A 15,661-nucleotide genomic window follows, 5' to 3' on the forward strand; every position below is an offset into this window, starting at 1 on the left:
TTGAAGGGGGGTTGGAAGATTTTTTTAAGGTTAAAAGTTAATCACCCTCTTAGAAATCATTGGTGGATGGGACTTTTACCAAAAGTAGTGGTACTAAAAGGAATATTTGACAACTCTCCACCATCTGATTTTGTTTTGTAATTTATAGAGGGATGAAAAAGTAAGTTTTGGATAAGAATAGAAAAAAAGAAAAATTTAAATGGATGATACAGCACGTGGCATATGTATTGATACGAACAGTAGCACTTACTGTTTGACAGGTACTACTCTTTCTGTGCTGTATGTATTCATATATTTCTCATAGTAAACTTTTGAGGTGGGTACCATTATTCTCCTTTTTTAGAGAAAACTGTGGTACACAGAATTTTAAGTAATTTATCCAGTGACACTAGTAACTGGCGGAACTGGATTAATCCCAGACAGTCTAGCTCTAGAGTGTACTTTTAACAAAACTGCTTTCATGAAAAGGAATATAACACTATCAGAATATATTTCAGATGCTGCTAAATTTGATTTTACTTAATTGAATTCCATAGTTGCTAAATACATTTGTTTTTATCTTTTCTAGGAATGAAATTTACTGATTTTTTAAAGATACACATGCCCTACCCAAAATCTATCTTTAAGCCATGGACTCTGTCTACTTTGAGCCAACCTTGTACAGCTTCATTATTTAGCTTTTTCCTTAAAATGTGTGGGGAACAGAGTTTGTCCTTCAGCTAATTTCCTGAAAAAAATGATAGGCCCCCTTTAAAATAAAAACAGATGACTTATATACTTAAACTAGTTTATTGAATTAGTTTACAGTTCAAGTTGACAAAGCTGCCTCTACCTGGATTTAAAAAGACAGAAGTGTCTTCACACAGCCATTTATTATTGGTAATTGCTCTGGATATGTATTCAGAAAAAATTCAAGATAAACCATGTCAGATAATATTTTGCACGTATATTTGAGTTGTTCTGTTTCTTTCCATATTTAGTCAAATATTTAAAGTCAGCAAATCATGTGTCTCTTAATGTGCTGCATGTGCTAGCTTTTGATTCTCTTAGCAACAATATTGTTATGAGAAAGCTTTGCCAGTTTCTTGACTGTGCTTTATAAATGCTCAAGAGAATACTTGGAACAATTTACACCACAAACTTGGGATTCATATATAATGTGTATTTTGTGACAGTGTTTTTAGCATTTAATTTATATTTAAACATTTCAAAAACTTGTAACAAAATAATCATATTTAACAATAACTGCATTAGGTATTTTTGCTGGTTTTTCTTACATTATACTGGAAAAACATAAAAGTTTTTCAACTAGCCTAGTCATTCACCTTCCTAAAATGGAGAAACTTTAAAAATTAATCATTCCTCCTGAAAATCTTTTATCTCAATCTCAAAGTATTACTCATACAATAAAGCAAATAAGACTATTCTAGATCCTGCCTACCTTTATTGTCACCATGTATCTTGACTTTGCCTCTTCATACACCAGGAAATGTTTCACTTATTCATATGTTAAGCTCAGGTGTAGAGCCTCCTCCAGGAAATATTTCCTGACTACCACCATTCTTCCTTAGTTCTTTTTTTTTCCTGAGCTTCCACAATAAGCAATGCACGGCTCTGTAATTGTATTTTTCACATTCCTTTTGATATAATCATCTACTTGTGTTTGTGTCTTCCTTACCAGATGGTGACGTTGAGAACTTTCTCTTTAACTAAATGAATAAAATACCACAAATGTCTTTGTCTTCCAACTAGAATTACTGGTCATAATTTAATCTAACCCTTCTCTTAATGTTTTCAGAGTCACTTCTCTGCATTCTCTCCCTGAGTGATTTCAGGTCCTATTGTTTTAATTATTACCTTAATGCAGATAATTCCCAAATTGTTATTTTCATTCCACATTTATTTTCAAAGATCTCCGTATCCAATTGGCCACTAGATATAGGTGATTGGATAGAGATACAGATATCTATAAATTCAGCATATCCCAAAACTAAAAATCATCTTACTTTCCTCAAACTGCTCCTCAAATCTGTGGTATTTATTTCCATGAATGGCTTCTCTCTGTCCTTCACTCTTCATACTTAATCTTTAATTAATCTTGCACATTTTCTCCTAAGTTTTTTTTTAAATATAGACCCAGTCTGGGTACTCTTCCCTCTTCATATTGCTTTCAGCATTCTTTCTGAAATACTGATCTGATCATGTCACCCCCTCTGCTTAAAAACTCTGAATAGCTTTTCAAACATCATCTTGAAATTCTAAAATGTCTTCTACCACTTCACCCTACTGCTGAATTGAGCCACTATCAATTTGGTGGCTCAATGTAGCAGGTTCCCTGATGTGTAGGAGTAGAAAGCAGATTTAATACAACCTTTGTATCCAATCCAGTCACCTTTGCATTATATTCAGATCTTTTACATACAGTATATTCAGACCTTTTATGACCTAGCCTTATCCTGTTTTGTAATTTATAGATATTTTATACCACTGGATGACTTACTGTTTGTTTATGCCATGCTTTTTTTTAAAATTGTAGTGCATTTGCTCATTGAAGTTCCTTCCAGTTAACTTTCTAAGTGAAAAATTCCTATGTAATCTTGAAAACTTTCCTCAAATATATACTTTTTAAAGAGACTGTGTGGACCATCCTAGTTAAAAGACTATCTTTTTTAAAAAACAGGGTTTTTTAAATTGATGTCAGAGAGAAGAAGGGAGAGGGAGAGAGATAGAAACATCAATGATGAGAGACAATCATCAATTGCCTGCCTCCTCCACTGCCCCCTTAGGGGACTGAGCCCGCAACTGGGGCATGTACCCAACCAGGAATCAAACCACAACCTCCCGGTTCACAGGTTGAGACACAACCACTGAGCCACACCGGCCTGGCAAAAGAATATCTTTTTATGTCCCCAATGATATTTTAGAACTTTCTACCTTCTGCTATTATGCCCTTACATGATCGTTGTTATTAATGGACTAGTCTCCCATATTATAATATGACCTTTTCCATCTCCTCTGTGTTCCTAGGGCCTTGGGGTATACTATATAGTTTTAAATCATATATAATATGAAGAGTAGCTAAAGAAATGAGGCATATTTAGCCTAAAATGTGTGATAATTGTTAAGGAGGAAGTTTTTATAATATTTAAAGATTATCCGTTAAAAGAGTAATTCCATTTGATATGTGAAGCTTCAGGAGGCAGCGGATAGAAATTAAAGAAAGACATTTTAGCATGTACAATTTAGAAAAAGATAAGTGTCTTATACTGGAAGTAATACATAGTAGGCTTTCAATAAATGGCAGCCTATTATTTTTTTCTTTTTAAATTAAGGTATAATTCACATACAATAGACTACACAGCTTTTAGGTGTACAATTCCATAAATTTTTACATGTATTTATGTCTAAGTAAAAAATCAGAAAGATAGAGAACATTTTCAATCTTCCAGAAAGCTTCCTCATGCCCCTCCCATCAGTTCCCCATACATTTAACCATTATTCTGAGCTTAACCATCAGGCATTAGCTTTGACTGGAAACCTACAGTATGTTTTTTTGTGTGTTTTTCATCCTCATCCAAGGATATGCTTATTGATTTTAGAGAGAGGAAGGGAGAGAGAGAAAAAAAGAAACACTGATTGGTTGCTTCCCATATGCACCCCAACTAAGGATTGAACCCTAGGTATGTTTCCTGACCAGAAATTGAATCCGCCACCTGCCAGGGCGAAAATTACTCTATGTATCCTTTGTGTCTGCCTTTTTCTACTCATCTATATGTCTGTGAGCATAATTCATGTTGTTGAAGGTAGCAGTAGTTTGTTTTTTTTGTTTGATGATCTTTATTTTTTGATGCATAGAATTCTACTAGAGGCCCGGTGCACGAAATTCGTGGAAGGGAGGGGTGTCCCTCAGCCCAGCCTGCACCCTCTCCAATATGGGACATCCCTCTCACAATCCAGGACTGCTGGCTCCCAACTGCTCGTCTGCCTGCTTGCCTGCCTGATTGCCCCTAACCGCTTCTGCCTGCCAGCCTGATCAACGCCTAACTGCTCCCCTGCTGGCCCGATTGCCCCTAACTGCTCTCGCCTGCCAGCCTGGTCACCCCTAACTGCCCTCCCCTGCCAGCCTGGTTGCCATAACTGTCCTCCCCTGCAGGCCTGGTCACCCCCAACTGCCCTCCCCTGCCAGCCTGGTCGTCCCCAACTGCCCTCCCCTGCAGACATGGGCGCCCCTAACTGTCCTTCCCTGTAGGCCTGGTCCCCCTCCAACTGCCCTCCCTTGCAGACCTGGTCCCCCCCCAACTGCTCTCCCCTGCAGACCTGATCATCCCCAACTGCCCTCCCCTGCAGGCCTGGTCCCCCCCCCCCAACTGCCCTCCCTTGCAGGCCTGGTCCCCCCCCAAATGCTCTCCCCTGCAGGCTTGGTCCCCCCCAACTGCCCTCCCCTGCAGGCCTGTTCCCCCCCAACTGCCCTCCCCTGCAGGCCTGGTCACCCCCAACTGCCCTCCTCTGCTGGCCCAGTCATCCCTAACTGCCTGCCCCTGCAGGCCGGATCGCCCCCAACTGCCCACCCCTGCTGGCCATCTTGTGGCGGCCATCTTGTGTCCACATGGGGGCGGCCATCTTTGACCACAAGGGGGTGGCCATCTTGTGTTTTGGAGTGATGGTCAATTTGCATATTCCCTCCTTATTATATAGGATTACATGAATAGAATCTCTACCCCCCCCCACATACAGTCCATGCCATTTATCATTTTAGTAGATACTGTTGAATACTTTTTTCTGAAAGAATTAAATGAATTTTACACTTTCAGTAGCAATTTGGTTGTTTCTTTATATAGAAAATTTAAAGAAGAAAATAAAAATTATTCAGTCTTACAATCAATGATAATCACTATTAACCTTTAGCATATATTCTTCTAGTCCTTTTGTTTATATAATTTTATTAAAATTGGACTCATTAGCTAATTTATAATGCATACTCTTTTAAAAACTTAATATATTGTGTCTGGGTCGTGTGGTTCAGCCGTTGAGTGTAGACTCAGGAACCATGAGGTCACCAATTCAATTCCCGGTCAGGGCACATGCCCAGGTTGTGGGCTTGATCCCCAGTAGGGGTCATGCTGGAGGCAACCAGTCAATGATGTTCCTCTCTCATCCATGTTTCTATCTCTCTATCCCTCTCCCTTCCTCTCTCTCTAAAAATAAAATAAATAAATAAAAAAGCCCAGCCGGTGTTACTCAGTGGTTGAGTATCGATCTATGAACCAGGAGGTCATGGTTAGATTCTGGTCAGGGCGCATGCCTGGATTGCTGGCTTGATCCCCAGTGGGAGGTGTGCAGGAGGCAGTCAATCAATGATTCTCTATCATCTTTGATGTTTCTATCTTCCCCTTCCCTCTCTGAAATCAATAAAAATATATTTTTAAAAAATTTTTTAAATAAAAACTTAATATATTGTGAACATTTTCCCCATATCCTTTTATAATGAACTAGAGGCCAAGTGCACGAAATTTGTGCACTGGTAGGGTCCTTAGTGGCTGCCGGCTGCTGGCCAGGGCCTCTCTCTGTTCCCCTGGCTGGCCTGCCCTCTGGTCAAACTCCCAGAACTTCGGTCGAGGGGACATTTTGCACACTACGCTTTTATTATGTAGGATCATATTTTCTTTGCTTGATATAATCCATTATTCCATTTTTAAAAACCAATAATCATATTTTTATTAGATACATTTATTAAATAGAGTATATTTTTATATTGATGATAAAAATCAGAATACTGCTTTAGAGCCTCTTCTCAAAATAAGAGAATATAATTTAATATCTTTTCTCAAGAAAAATTAACAATTAGCTTATAAATAGGTCTGTTATTTCAAGCCACTATAAGTCATTAGCTCTCTCAAATAGCATAAACTACTTTCTAATATAATAGAATTTTTTAAATGTTTTTATTTAGAGAGAGAGGAAGGGAGAGAGAGAAACATCGATGAAAGAGAAATTTAAAAATTATTGAAAGAGCTTTTGTTTATGTGAATTGTATGTATTAATGTTTACAATACTAGAAGTTAAAACAGGATTTTAAGTATTAATTCATTTCAAAATAGTAATACTTTGCCTATGTTACATAATTAACATTTGAAAATTAAGACAACTAATTATTTGCTCTTTTTGAAAGCTTGAATTTATCATTGGCAGCAAATACTGTTAGTTGTTTTTCTTGAAATGACAGGCTTACTTTATTCATTTTCAAGAAAATTTCTGCCAAAAATCCAAGTTAGACTAACAGTGGTTTGTCATTTAAGTAAAAAAGATGTTACATTGGAAAAAGGGGAAGATTCAGCTTTCATCTCAGCTTCATAAGTGCTTTCATTAGAACAATCATTGTAAGAAATGCTTTATATGCATACTTCTGTCTTGTTCCACAGATTAAAAAGATGTGTATTTAAGGATGAAATTTAATAAAATTTATGATTTGCTCTGTTTTGTAATGGACATTCATAAGTAAAAATAGCCTTTTTAAAATTGTGTGCATAGTGCAAAGACAGTGATTGTTAGAGATTTGTTTGTTTGTTTGTTTGTTTTTGCCACTGCCTTAATTTGTGCTAAGGTACTAGCAGTTTACCACTAGTGCTTTTGCACCTTTAAGTGCAAATGTCCACACACTGAAAAAGGGAAATTCCATCTTAGTATCATTTTGAAAATGGCTTTGACCATGTCAGCTCTTTGAAAGGATTTCTCCCCCCTCAGCACACCACATTTTGGGAACCATTGCTATTGGAGGATATTTTGGGTGCTTAATTATAATGTTTTGATTGTTTTCATTTTAATGAAATGTACTTGTTTTGCCCATGAGGTTGGCATTGTCTAGTCACATATACTACTGTTGTACATGTATCTAATCAAGGACTCTTACAATTTAAATTCTTAGTACATTGGCCTGTTTGATGGCAGTACAATCAAAATAGCAGACTAAGTTACAGAGAATATTTATATTATAAAGGCTGCAAAGTAGGAATTCTATTGCATTGTTACATTATTAGGAGTGTTGAGTCAAATCTTTTTGTAATTTTTTGTGTTTTTAGGCTTGCATTGATGACAATGTTGATATGGTGAAGTTTCTGGTAGAAAATGGAGCAAATATTAATCAACCTGATAATGAAGGCTGGATACCACTACACGCAGCTGCTTCCTGTGGATATCTCGATATTGCAGAGTAAGCCAGTTCTCTGTTTACTTTTATTCAAATACAATTATAGAGACCTTAGATTTTACAGAAATTATTCTTAAAGGTAAATGAGCAACATTTTATATTACTGTAATTCATGAAAATTATTCTTCCCAGAAAAGAGAATAAGTGGTTCTTGGGAATCCTAATATTGAGTCCAATGATACCGGTATGAGATCCTCACCTTGTCTCCCCACCTCTGGCTTTTGGTACTTTGTATTAATGTGAGTAATTGATTGTACACATGCTTCACCCCCATCTCCTTTTCTTTTGAGTACATGTACAGGATTGTCAAATAATTCAAGTCTATCCCTATGTAATTATGAATTGTTAGGAGACATTAACGATAATTTTCAATTTGGTCACTTTGCTGTAGGGAGTTCTCCATTTAGTCAATTTATGCTTGTTTAGTTTTTATTAGGATTACTTCCAAATTCAGTGAGAAAGAGTCATTGTATTAACTACCTTTAATGAGTGGGTACTTTCCAAGAAAATTCAATTATTTAAGCTTTTAACAGGAAGTCTGAATATCTTGACAAAATAATTTTTTCATTAAATTTTTTCTTCTTCTTACTATGTGTCAACACTACAAACACTTTTATTGTCTGTCAGCTCACATCAAAGCTTTTCAACTTTGTGAATCTCTCTTAGTAAACTTTCATAGTTTTATTTCTTGTATATTTCACACACACACACACACACACACACACACACACACACACAAGCACATCATGTATATTGAAGGTCTGATACTTCAATTTAAAGGAGAAGCAGTGTTTGGTGAAATGAAAGTGCTCTGGCCTTGGAATCAAAAGATCATCATTGGGTTTTATTACTGACTCTTAACACTAACTGCACTACATCTTTTAGTAATTTGTTTCTTCTTTCTGGGCCTTGACTTCTTTATGTATTTTCTCTGGTCGGTGTGGCTTAGTGGTTTAGCATTGACACAGGAACCAACAAGTCACCAGTTCGATTCCTAGTCATCGCCCATGCCCAGGTTGCACTCAATCTCCAGTAGAGGGCGTGCAGGAGGCAGCTGATCAGTGATTCTCTCTCATAACTGATGTTTCTATCTCTCCATCCCTCTCCCTTCCTCTCTCTAAAAACAAATAAAACCATATTTTAAAAATCCTATCTAATAAAAGTGCAATATGCAAATTAGCTATCACTCCGTCACAAAGATGGCAGCACCCATAGCCACAAGATGGCGGCACCCAGTCCTCTCAGCCCCGCTGGAGTCCCCCAGTCCCGGGGGGGCAGCCACTGAGAGCAGGCAGCGTGAGCAGCCTGGTGGAATGCTTGCTTCATTGCCGTGGCGACAAGGCAAGCATTCCATCCCGGCTGCAGAGGGCCTCTGGGCAGAGGGCCTCTGGGCAGCGGGCACGGAGCCGCCGGGTAGGGGGGGAGGGATGCTTGCGTCGTCGCTTGGCGATGAGGCAAGTGTTCCACGCCTGGCCGCAGAGAGCCTTTGGCCAGGGAGGGCATTTGGGGGCCATGAGGCCAGCTGGGGAGGGCAGTTAGGGGCCATGAAGCTGGCCAGGGAGGGCAGTTGAGGGCCATGAGGCTGGGCAGGGAGGGCAGTTGGGGGCCATGAGGCCGGCAGGGGAGGACAATTGGGGCCATGAGGCCGGCAGGGGAGGGCAGTTGGGGGCCATGAGGCCGGCAGGGGAGAGCATTTGGGGCGATCAGGCCAGCTGGGGGGGGCAGTTGGGGGCGAGCAGGCCGGCGGGGGGGGGGGCAGTTGGGGGTGAGCAGGCTGGCAGGCAGAGTGGTTAGGGGCAATCAGGCAAGCAGGCAGGTGAGCGGTTAGGAGCCAACAGTGCTGGATTGTGAGAGGAATGTCCGACTGCCGGTTTAGGCCTGATCCCACAGTGACATCCCCTGGCAGTCAGACATCCCCCAATGGTTCCCAGATTGGAGAGGGTGCAGGCAGGGCTGAGGGACACCCCCCACCCCCACCCCCCCACCCTCCCCCCCCCCGTGCATAAATTTCGTGCACCAGGCCACTAGTAAATAAATAAAAGGAGGTCTTTTTGCCATTGCAAAACAATAGTGGTTGTTCATAATTATAATCATGGTTCTCAAGTTCCTTACTCCTTCTGTTCTTTTCATGCTTATCAGAGGATTTGGATCTCTTCGTTATAGAAAAAATAGCTAATCTGCATTTATCTTTAGCTGTCCTTAAATATTTGGTACTTGGACACTGGGGTCAACTGAGGTGGATTTTGAAGGCTTCCTAAACCACTCAAGTGGTATGACCTTGCTTAACTTTTATAAGCTTCAGTTTTCTCCTCTATTTCTCTATAGAATAGGAATGATATTTCCGAGGTTTGCTGTGAGGATTAACTGATATAACTCATCAAGCATATTTGGCACATAGAAAATACTCAGTATGTGTTAACTTTTGACCATTATTTACCTCTTCTGGGAAAATGAAAACCCAATTTCTTTCTTTAGATGTTTAATCCTTGTGTTTTTTTGATTTATGCTTCTGAGTTTGAAAAGATAATAATTGTCCTGAATAATTTTCTATGGAATAATTTTTGTAGACTTGATTGATAACCTATTGTGGCACTTAGGATGATTTTAGCTGGAAGTAAGTATTTCAAGTTTAAAATGCCCTAAAGAATAAGAGCTCTTGTTATAGAGGATAATATATACTTTAGAGCCGTGGTCGGCAAACTGCAGCTTGCGAGCCACATGCGGCTCTTTGGCCCCTTGTGTGTGGCTCTTCCACAAGATACCACGGCCTGGGCGAGTCTATTTTGAAGAAGTGGCATTAGAAGAAGTTTAAGTTTAAAAAATTTGGCTCTCAAAAGAAATTTCATTGGTTGTACTGTTGATATTTGGCTCTGTTGACTAATGAGTTTGCCGACCACTGCTTTAGAGGAAGGGCATTCAGGTTTATTAAACTGCTTGATAATCATCTAGGGCCTGGGGTCCTTCAGGCTTTTTCTTCTTCTGACTTTCCCAAATACGGACCTTATTCCTACCCTGGCCCCCTCTTAGTGGCAAGATGATCACCACAGCTCCTGACTTGTGTTTTTCCATATGCCCATCCCAAGAGCAAAATAAAAATTGGTTGAGGAGTGGAAATTACCTTCTCCATATTCTGTGTATGTCAAGGAAGGGCAGCCCTCTAACTGCAGCTTATTTCCCCTTAAGGTACTTCCATTGGCCTGGCTTAATATTTGCCTCTGTCTACTCTGGAAAAGCAAGAATCTGGCTTATCCAATGTTTTACATGCCAGTAAACAAGTGTGAGGGGGATGAACAGTCTGCTCAGATGTTAATATTTTCAATAAAGTAGCTATAACTTTTTATTTTTGGGGAGATAGGATATGGAATATATGCTGAATATATGGAATATATGTTGAAACCTTAATCCCCAGAACTTTGGAAGGTAACTGTAGAATATATGCTTCTTAGGTCCTGTGCAAACAAGAGAGACCTGTTTTGACCAACTTGACTAGAATTTTGCTGACCTAACTACCTTCCTATAGGAAGTTAGAATTTATGGCTGTGGTATAGCTGAAGTATAATACATAGTGTCTCTGAACCAAATTAAAATTAGAAAATAATGACTTTTCTTTTTTTGCCATATGAATTTTTTAAAAATTATGACAATGTTTATAGAAATTAACTAGTATATAATGGGTTATTTGTTAAGGTGAAAGCCCCAAACTTTTCCAAATGCATGATTATTTTTATCAGCATTATCTCTTTCAGCAATTAATTCCACTGATGAGTGTGAGAAGTTAATGAAACCCTAGTTTTCTTGGGCCTGGAAAGATATAGCATGGTGGATGGCTTAAGAGTTAGGGTGAAGATATCTCCCAAATCAGAGCACTTGTTAAGGTAAAAGGCCCCATTAATACTAATGCAGAGACAACTGTTAGAAACCAGGAATAACCTTGGAAAATTGGGTCACTTTGCTAAATGAAATATTTGGGGTTAAATTTGTTGCAAATCCTGGTTCTGCATTCACTAGCCTTGTGCCCTTGGCCAAGCTACTTAGCCTCTATGATTAATATTATTTAAGAAATAATATGATTATTTGGGAATGATCAGGCATCTTCCTAGCTCTTACTTCTCATATTGCTTTCCATGTTTTTCACTATGTCAGTACTGGGCTACTTTTAGTTTCCTGACAGTCCTTGCTGGTTCATATCATAGTGTCTTTGCACACAGTGGTTCATTTGCCTCATTTCTTTACTTGATCGGTTTCTACCAAACTCAAACCTTTCTGATATTCCTGGCTGATTCATCATCATCTCTAACACATCAATTGTCTACATGCTGCTTTACCAACTGCACTGTGCACAGAATAGTGCTAATTCATTCCTATTGAAATGAGCCGAAGCAAACAGTGAAGGAGATGTTTTACTCTGAGAATTTGAGGCTGATTAGGCTACAGTGAGCTCTAAATTTTTGACTTTTGTTGGAGATAGTAGAACAAAGAATATGAGGTTACAGTTTAGTTTATAGACATTTCATGTCTGGTCTGTAACCTAGCAGAAACCAGTTGAATAGATGAATGATAGTTCTTCATATTCTGGCTCCATTATCTCACCTTTTCACCAAGATAATTACCCTCAACCTCTCCCTGCTTTGAATAAGGTAGAAGTCTTAGGGAAAACTAACAATAGAGGTTAATAATGCCCTTTCTCCAGAGTGGATTAGAGGAAGTATAAATGAAGTGAGTTTGGGAGTATCATATTAACCCTTTGCACTCCCTTGCTTTTTCTCAATTCCTGCTACCGATGCTAACTGTGTCGAGTCACACTCGACATCCGAGTGCAAAAGGTTGATGTTCAGCATGTGCATTGTTCTTTAAATACTAAGGGGTCATGTATTAAAATGTGTGTGTTAACATCATTCTGTAACTTTGGTGTATTGAATTAACAGTGTTATGGACTGAATTGTGTTCCTACAAATTTTACATATTGAAACCTTAATCCCCAGAACTTTGGAAGGTAACTTAGAAATTGAGCTTTTAAAGAGCCGATTAAACTAAAATGAGATATCTAGGGTGGGCCCTCATCCAATCTTACTAGTATCCTGATAAGAAAAAGAAATTTAGACACAAAAAGAGACACCAGGGATGTGCACACAGAGAGAAAAGACCACGAGGACAGCGTGAGAAGGCAGCCATCTGCAAGTCAAGGAGAGAGGCCTCAGAAGAAACCAAACTTGCTAACACCTTATCGGACTTCCAGCCTCTAGAACTATGAGAAAATAAATTTCTGTTGTTTAAGTGTTTAATCTATGGTACTTTGTTTTAGTAGCACTAGCAAATTAATATAGGCATTATTAAATTCTCACTGTCACATCAAGGTACTCTTCCCAAAAAAGTATAGTGTTAGTGTCATTGGGTTATAGATTAGAATTAAAATTTAATAGTATGACTTTTGAACATATTAGGCAAGGCAAGTGATTGTGGAGCCCAAGAAACCATCTATTCAATTTATTGTTCTAACCTATAACAGTCAGTTAGTTCTAGCTCTCTAACTATAAACAGTAACTAAATAATATATGTAAACTAGAGGCCCGGTGCACAAAATTTGTGCATGGGGGTGGGGAGGGTCCCTCAGCCCAGCCTGTGCCCTCTCACAGTCCAGGACCCCTCGGAAGATGTCCACTTGCTGGCTTAGGCCCGATCCCCCTGGGAATCGGGCCTAAGCCGGCAGGCAGACATCCCTCTGGCAATCTGTGATCCCTCGCTCTTTACCGCCCTCCTCCTCGCTCCTTACTGCTTGGCTCACTGCTCCTTAGCGGCAGGCTCCTTACCACTAGGCTCTCTGCTCCTTAGTGCTGCTGTGGAGGTGGGAGAGGCTCTTGCCACCACCACTGCGCTTGCTAGCCATGAGCCCGGCTTCTGGCTGAACGGCTGCTCTCCCTGTGGGAGCTCACTGACCACCGGGGGGCAGCTCCTGTGTTGAGCATCTGCCCCTGGTGGTCAGTGCACATCATAGCGACCATTCGTTCCAGTCATTCCACCATAACGGTCGCTTAGGCTTTTATTATATAGAAGATTATGATGTGCAAAGCATTGAAAAGCAAGTCCTCTGACTGAAGAAATCCTATATAATAAAAGCCTAATGTGCAAATTGTTACCTCGACCGGGAGTTCGACCAGGGGTTGGGGCCGGCCAGCCAACCGCCTGCAGCCCCTCCCCTCAGCTGGCCCCACCCAGGGTGGTGGCTGCGGCAAGCAGCTGGGGAAGGAAGGCCCCAGCTGGCAGCCAGCAGCTGCTTGGGACCCTACCCAAGCATGAATTTTGTGCACTGGGCCTCTAGTAATTGAATAAAACTATAAGAACTATACAATGGCAGCTTTTAAATTTGTCATTGTTTTTCATTTATTAGCTGGAATATTTTTGTAAAACAAAATTTCTCATGTTTACTCTTTGTTACTTACTTACCCTCTGATATTGGTTACCCCCTAGTATAGGTTTTACAGGAAAGATGGGATATATTATTTATTTTATCCCTCTATATACTGATTTTTAAAATAATGTGAAGGAAACTAGTTGGTTCACTAGTTACTTTCAAAAAGGACTGATTGATCTTTTGAGGTCTAAGTAGTTTTAGGAGTTCCTACATTTAACCCTTTGCACTCGCTTGCTTTTTTCTCGATTCCTTTATTCTAATCCTAACCGTGTCGAGTCACACTCGACATCTGAGTGCAAAAGGTTAAACATATCTGACTAGAGGCCCAGTGCATGAAATTAGTGCACTGGTAGGGTCCCTAGCAGCTGCTGGCTGCTTGCTGCCAGCTGGGTACTCCCTCCCTTCCCCCGGCCACCTGCCAGTGCCACCGGCCAGGGCCTCCTTCCCTTCCCCCGGCCGGCTCACCCCTGGTCAAATTCCCAGAAGAACTCCAGTCAAGGGGACAATTTGCATACGACACTTTTATTATATAGGATGTGTTTCAGTCCACTGCAGTTATAGTATCCTTATTGATTAGCACCATTATACCATCTTTGGTCATTAAGAGTCTGTTCATATTGGCTTCTGAGTCCTTGGGACATTACCAGATAAAGTGAACTTGCACTTTAGTATTACAAGGTGTTCCAGACATGTTTTACATTTCCTGCCCTGGGTCTAGACTTGCCATTTCTCCAAGGAGCCCCTTCCTTGTAATGGGTGCTAGAAGTGCTTATTGTTACTACTGGTCATTGTTTCCAATTCAAATTCAGCAGCAGGGTGTTTTAATTTAATCTCTTCTATCTTATATATCAATATTTCCTTTCTCTTCCATTTCATTGCCGGGAACTATAAGATTAATATAACACACAATTACTATTTGTTTCATCATATGTTACACATACATTACACAGCAATACCACCACCACCAACAGCAACAATATGATTACTAAAAACAGCTTGAAGTTTGGTTGATTGGTTGGTTGGGTTTTGGGGGGAGGAGGAAGGTGGTTCATTTCTTTTTGTCCTTAAGTATAGGACTTGAAATATATCATCAAATTACTCTGTGTAGAAGTCAGTTGAAATAGTTCTATTTTGTGTGGTTATTCCACCAAATAGGTGTGCTGTTAGATTCACTGTTTAATTTATTTTTTATTTTTTAGAGTTTGTTTTTTAAATATTTAATTTTGTTTTATGATTTATATAAAATACCAGGTTCTAATGGCAATCCCTGTTCTACCACTCTATTTCCTCCCACATCCTATATTTTTTAATTTTCTATTTTATCCCAATGTGGTTTTTAATGTATTATTTAAAGTAAGTATTACTCCTCCTTTGTAAATAAATGATAGAACATTATATACATATTCCTTCACTTTGCTTTTTTCATTTAACAGTCTATTATGGAAAATGCTATATAGTAGAAAATAGAGATATTTCTCATTATTTTTTTAGGTGTAGTACTCCATTGTACAGTATGTCATTTTGGTTTATTCAGCCTATCCCTGTTGATTGACCAATGAACGTTATTTATTTGAATGACTACAGTTTTAGCCTTGGAATTGTTTTGGGGTTGTTGTGTTTTTGTTTTTTGTTTTTATATTCTTATAAATCATAGAAATTTTTATGTTTGTGAAAAATATTTTGTATTTGAGTAATAAAACTTAAATGACTTATTAACATTTTGGTTATTAATGTGATTATTGTTCTGATATAATCATTTTATGTTTTAATTTCATCACCATATTTTTGTTAGGTCTCCACTACGGATGTGTAAGGAATGTTTTTTATTTATTTATTTTTTAATTTAATAAATCTTTATTGTTCAGATTATTACAATTGTTCCTCTTTTTTCCCCCATAACTCCCCTCCAGCCGGTTCCCACCCAACCCTCTGCCCTTACCCCCACCACTGTCCTCATCCATAGGTGTACGATTTTTGTCCAGTCTCTTCCCGCACCCCCCACACCCCTTTCCTTCCAAGAATTGTCAGTCCACTCCTTTCTATGCCCC

The 15,661-nt window shown here is 39.3% G+C and overlaps 1 protein-coding gene across 7 annotated transcripts in view; it reads left to right on the forward strand.

Annotated features, from left to right (window-relative positions):
* PPP1R12A (protein phosphatase 1 regulatory subunit 12A) overlaps positions 1-15,661 on the forward strand; it is a 150,478-nt gene that overhangs the window by 46,417 nt on the left and 88,400 nt on the right. For all 7 annotated transcript variants that reach the window (XR_008556573.1, XM_008143815.3, XM_028148616.2 and 4 more), the window contains exon 2: positions 7,077-7,207. Coding sequence is in view for 6 of the 7 variants with exons in the window: in XM_008143815.3 (XP_008142037.2) it covers positions 7,077-7,207 (131 nt within the window). In the remaining variant the exon portion in view is untranslated. The remainder of the gene's footprint in view (positions 1-7,076; positions 7,208-15,661) is intronic.

Source organism: Eptesicus fuscus, chromosome 7 (assembly GCF_027574615.1).
Source record: "Eptesicus fuscus isolate TK198812 chromosome 7, DD_ASM_mEF_20220401, whole genome shotgun sequence".
Taxonomy (NCBI): Eukaryota; Metazoa; Chordata; class Mammalia; order Chiroptera; family Vespertilionidae; genus Eptesicus; species Eptesicus fuscus.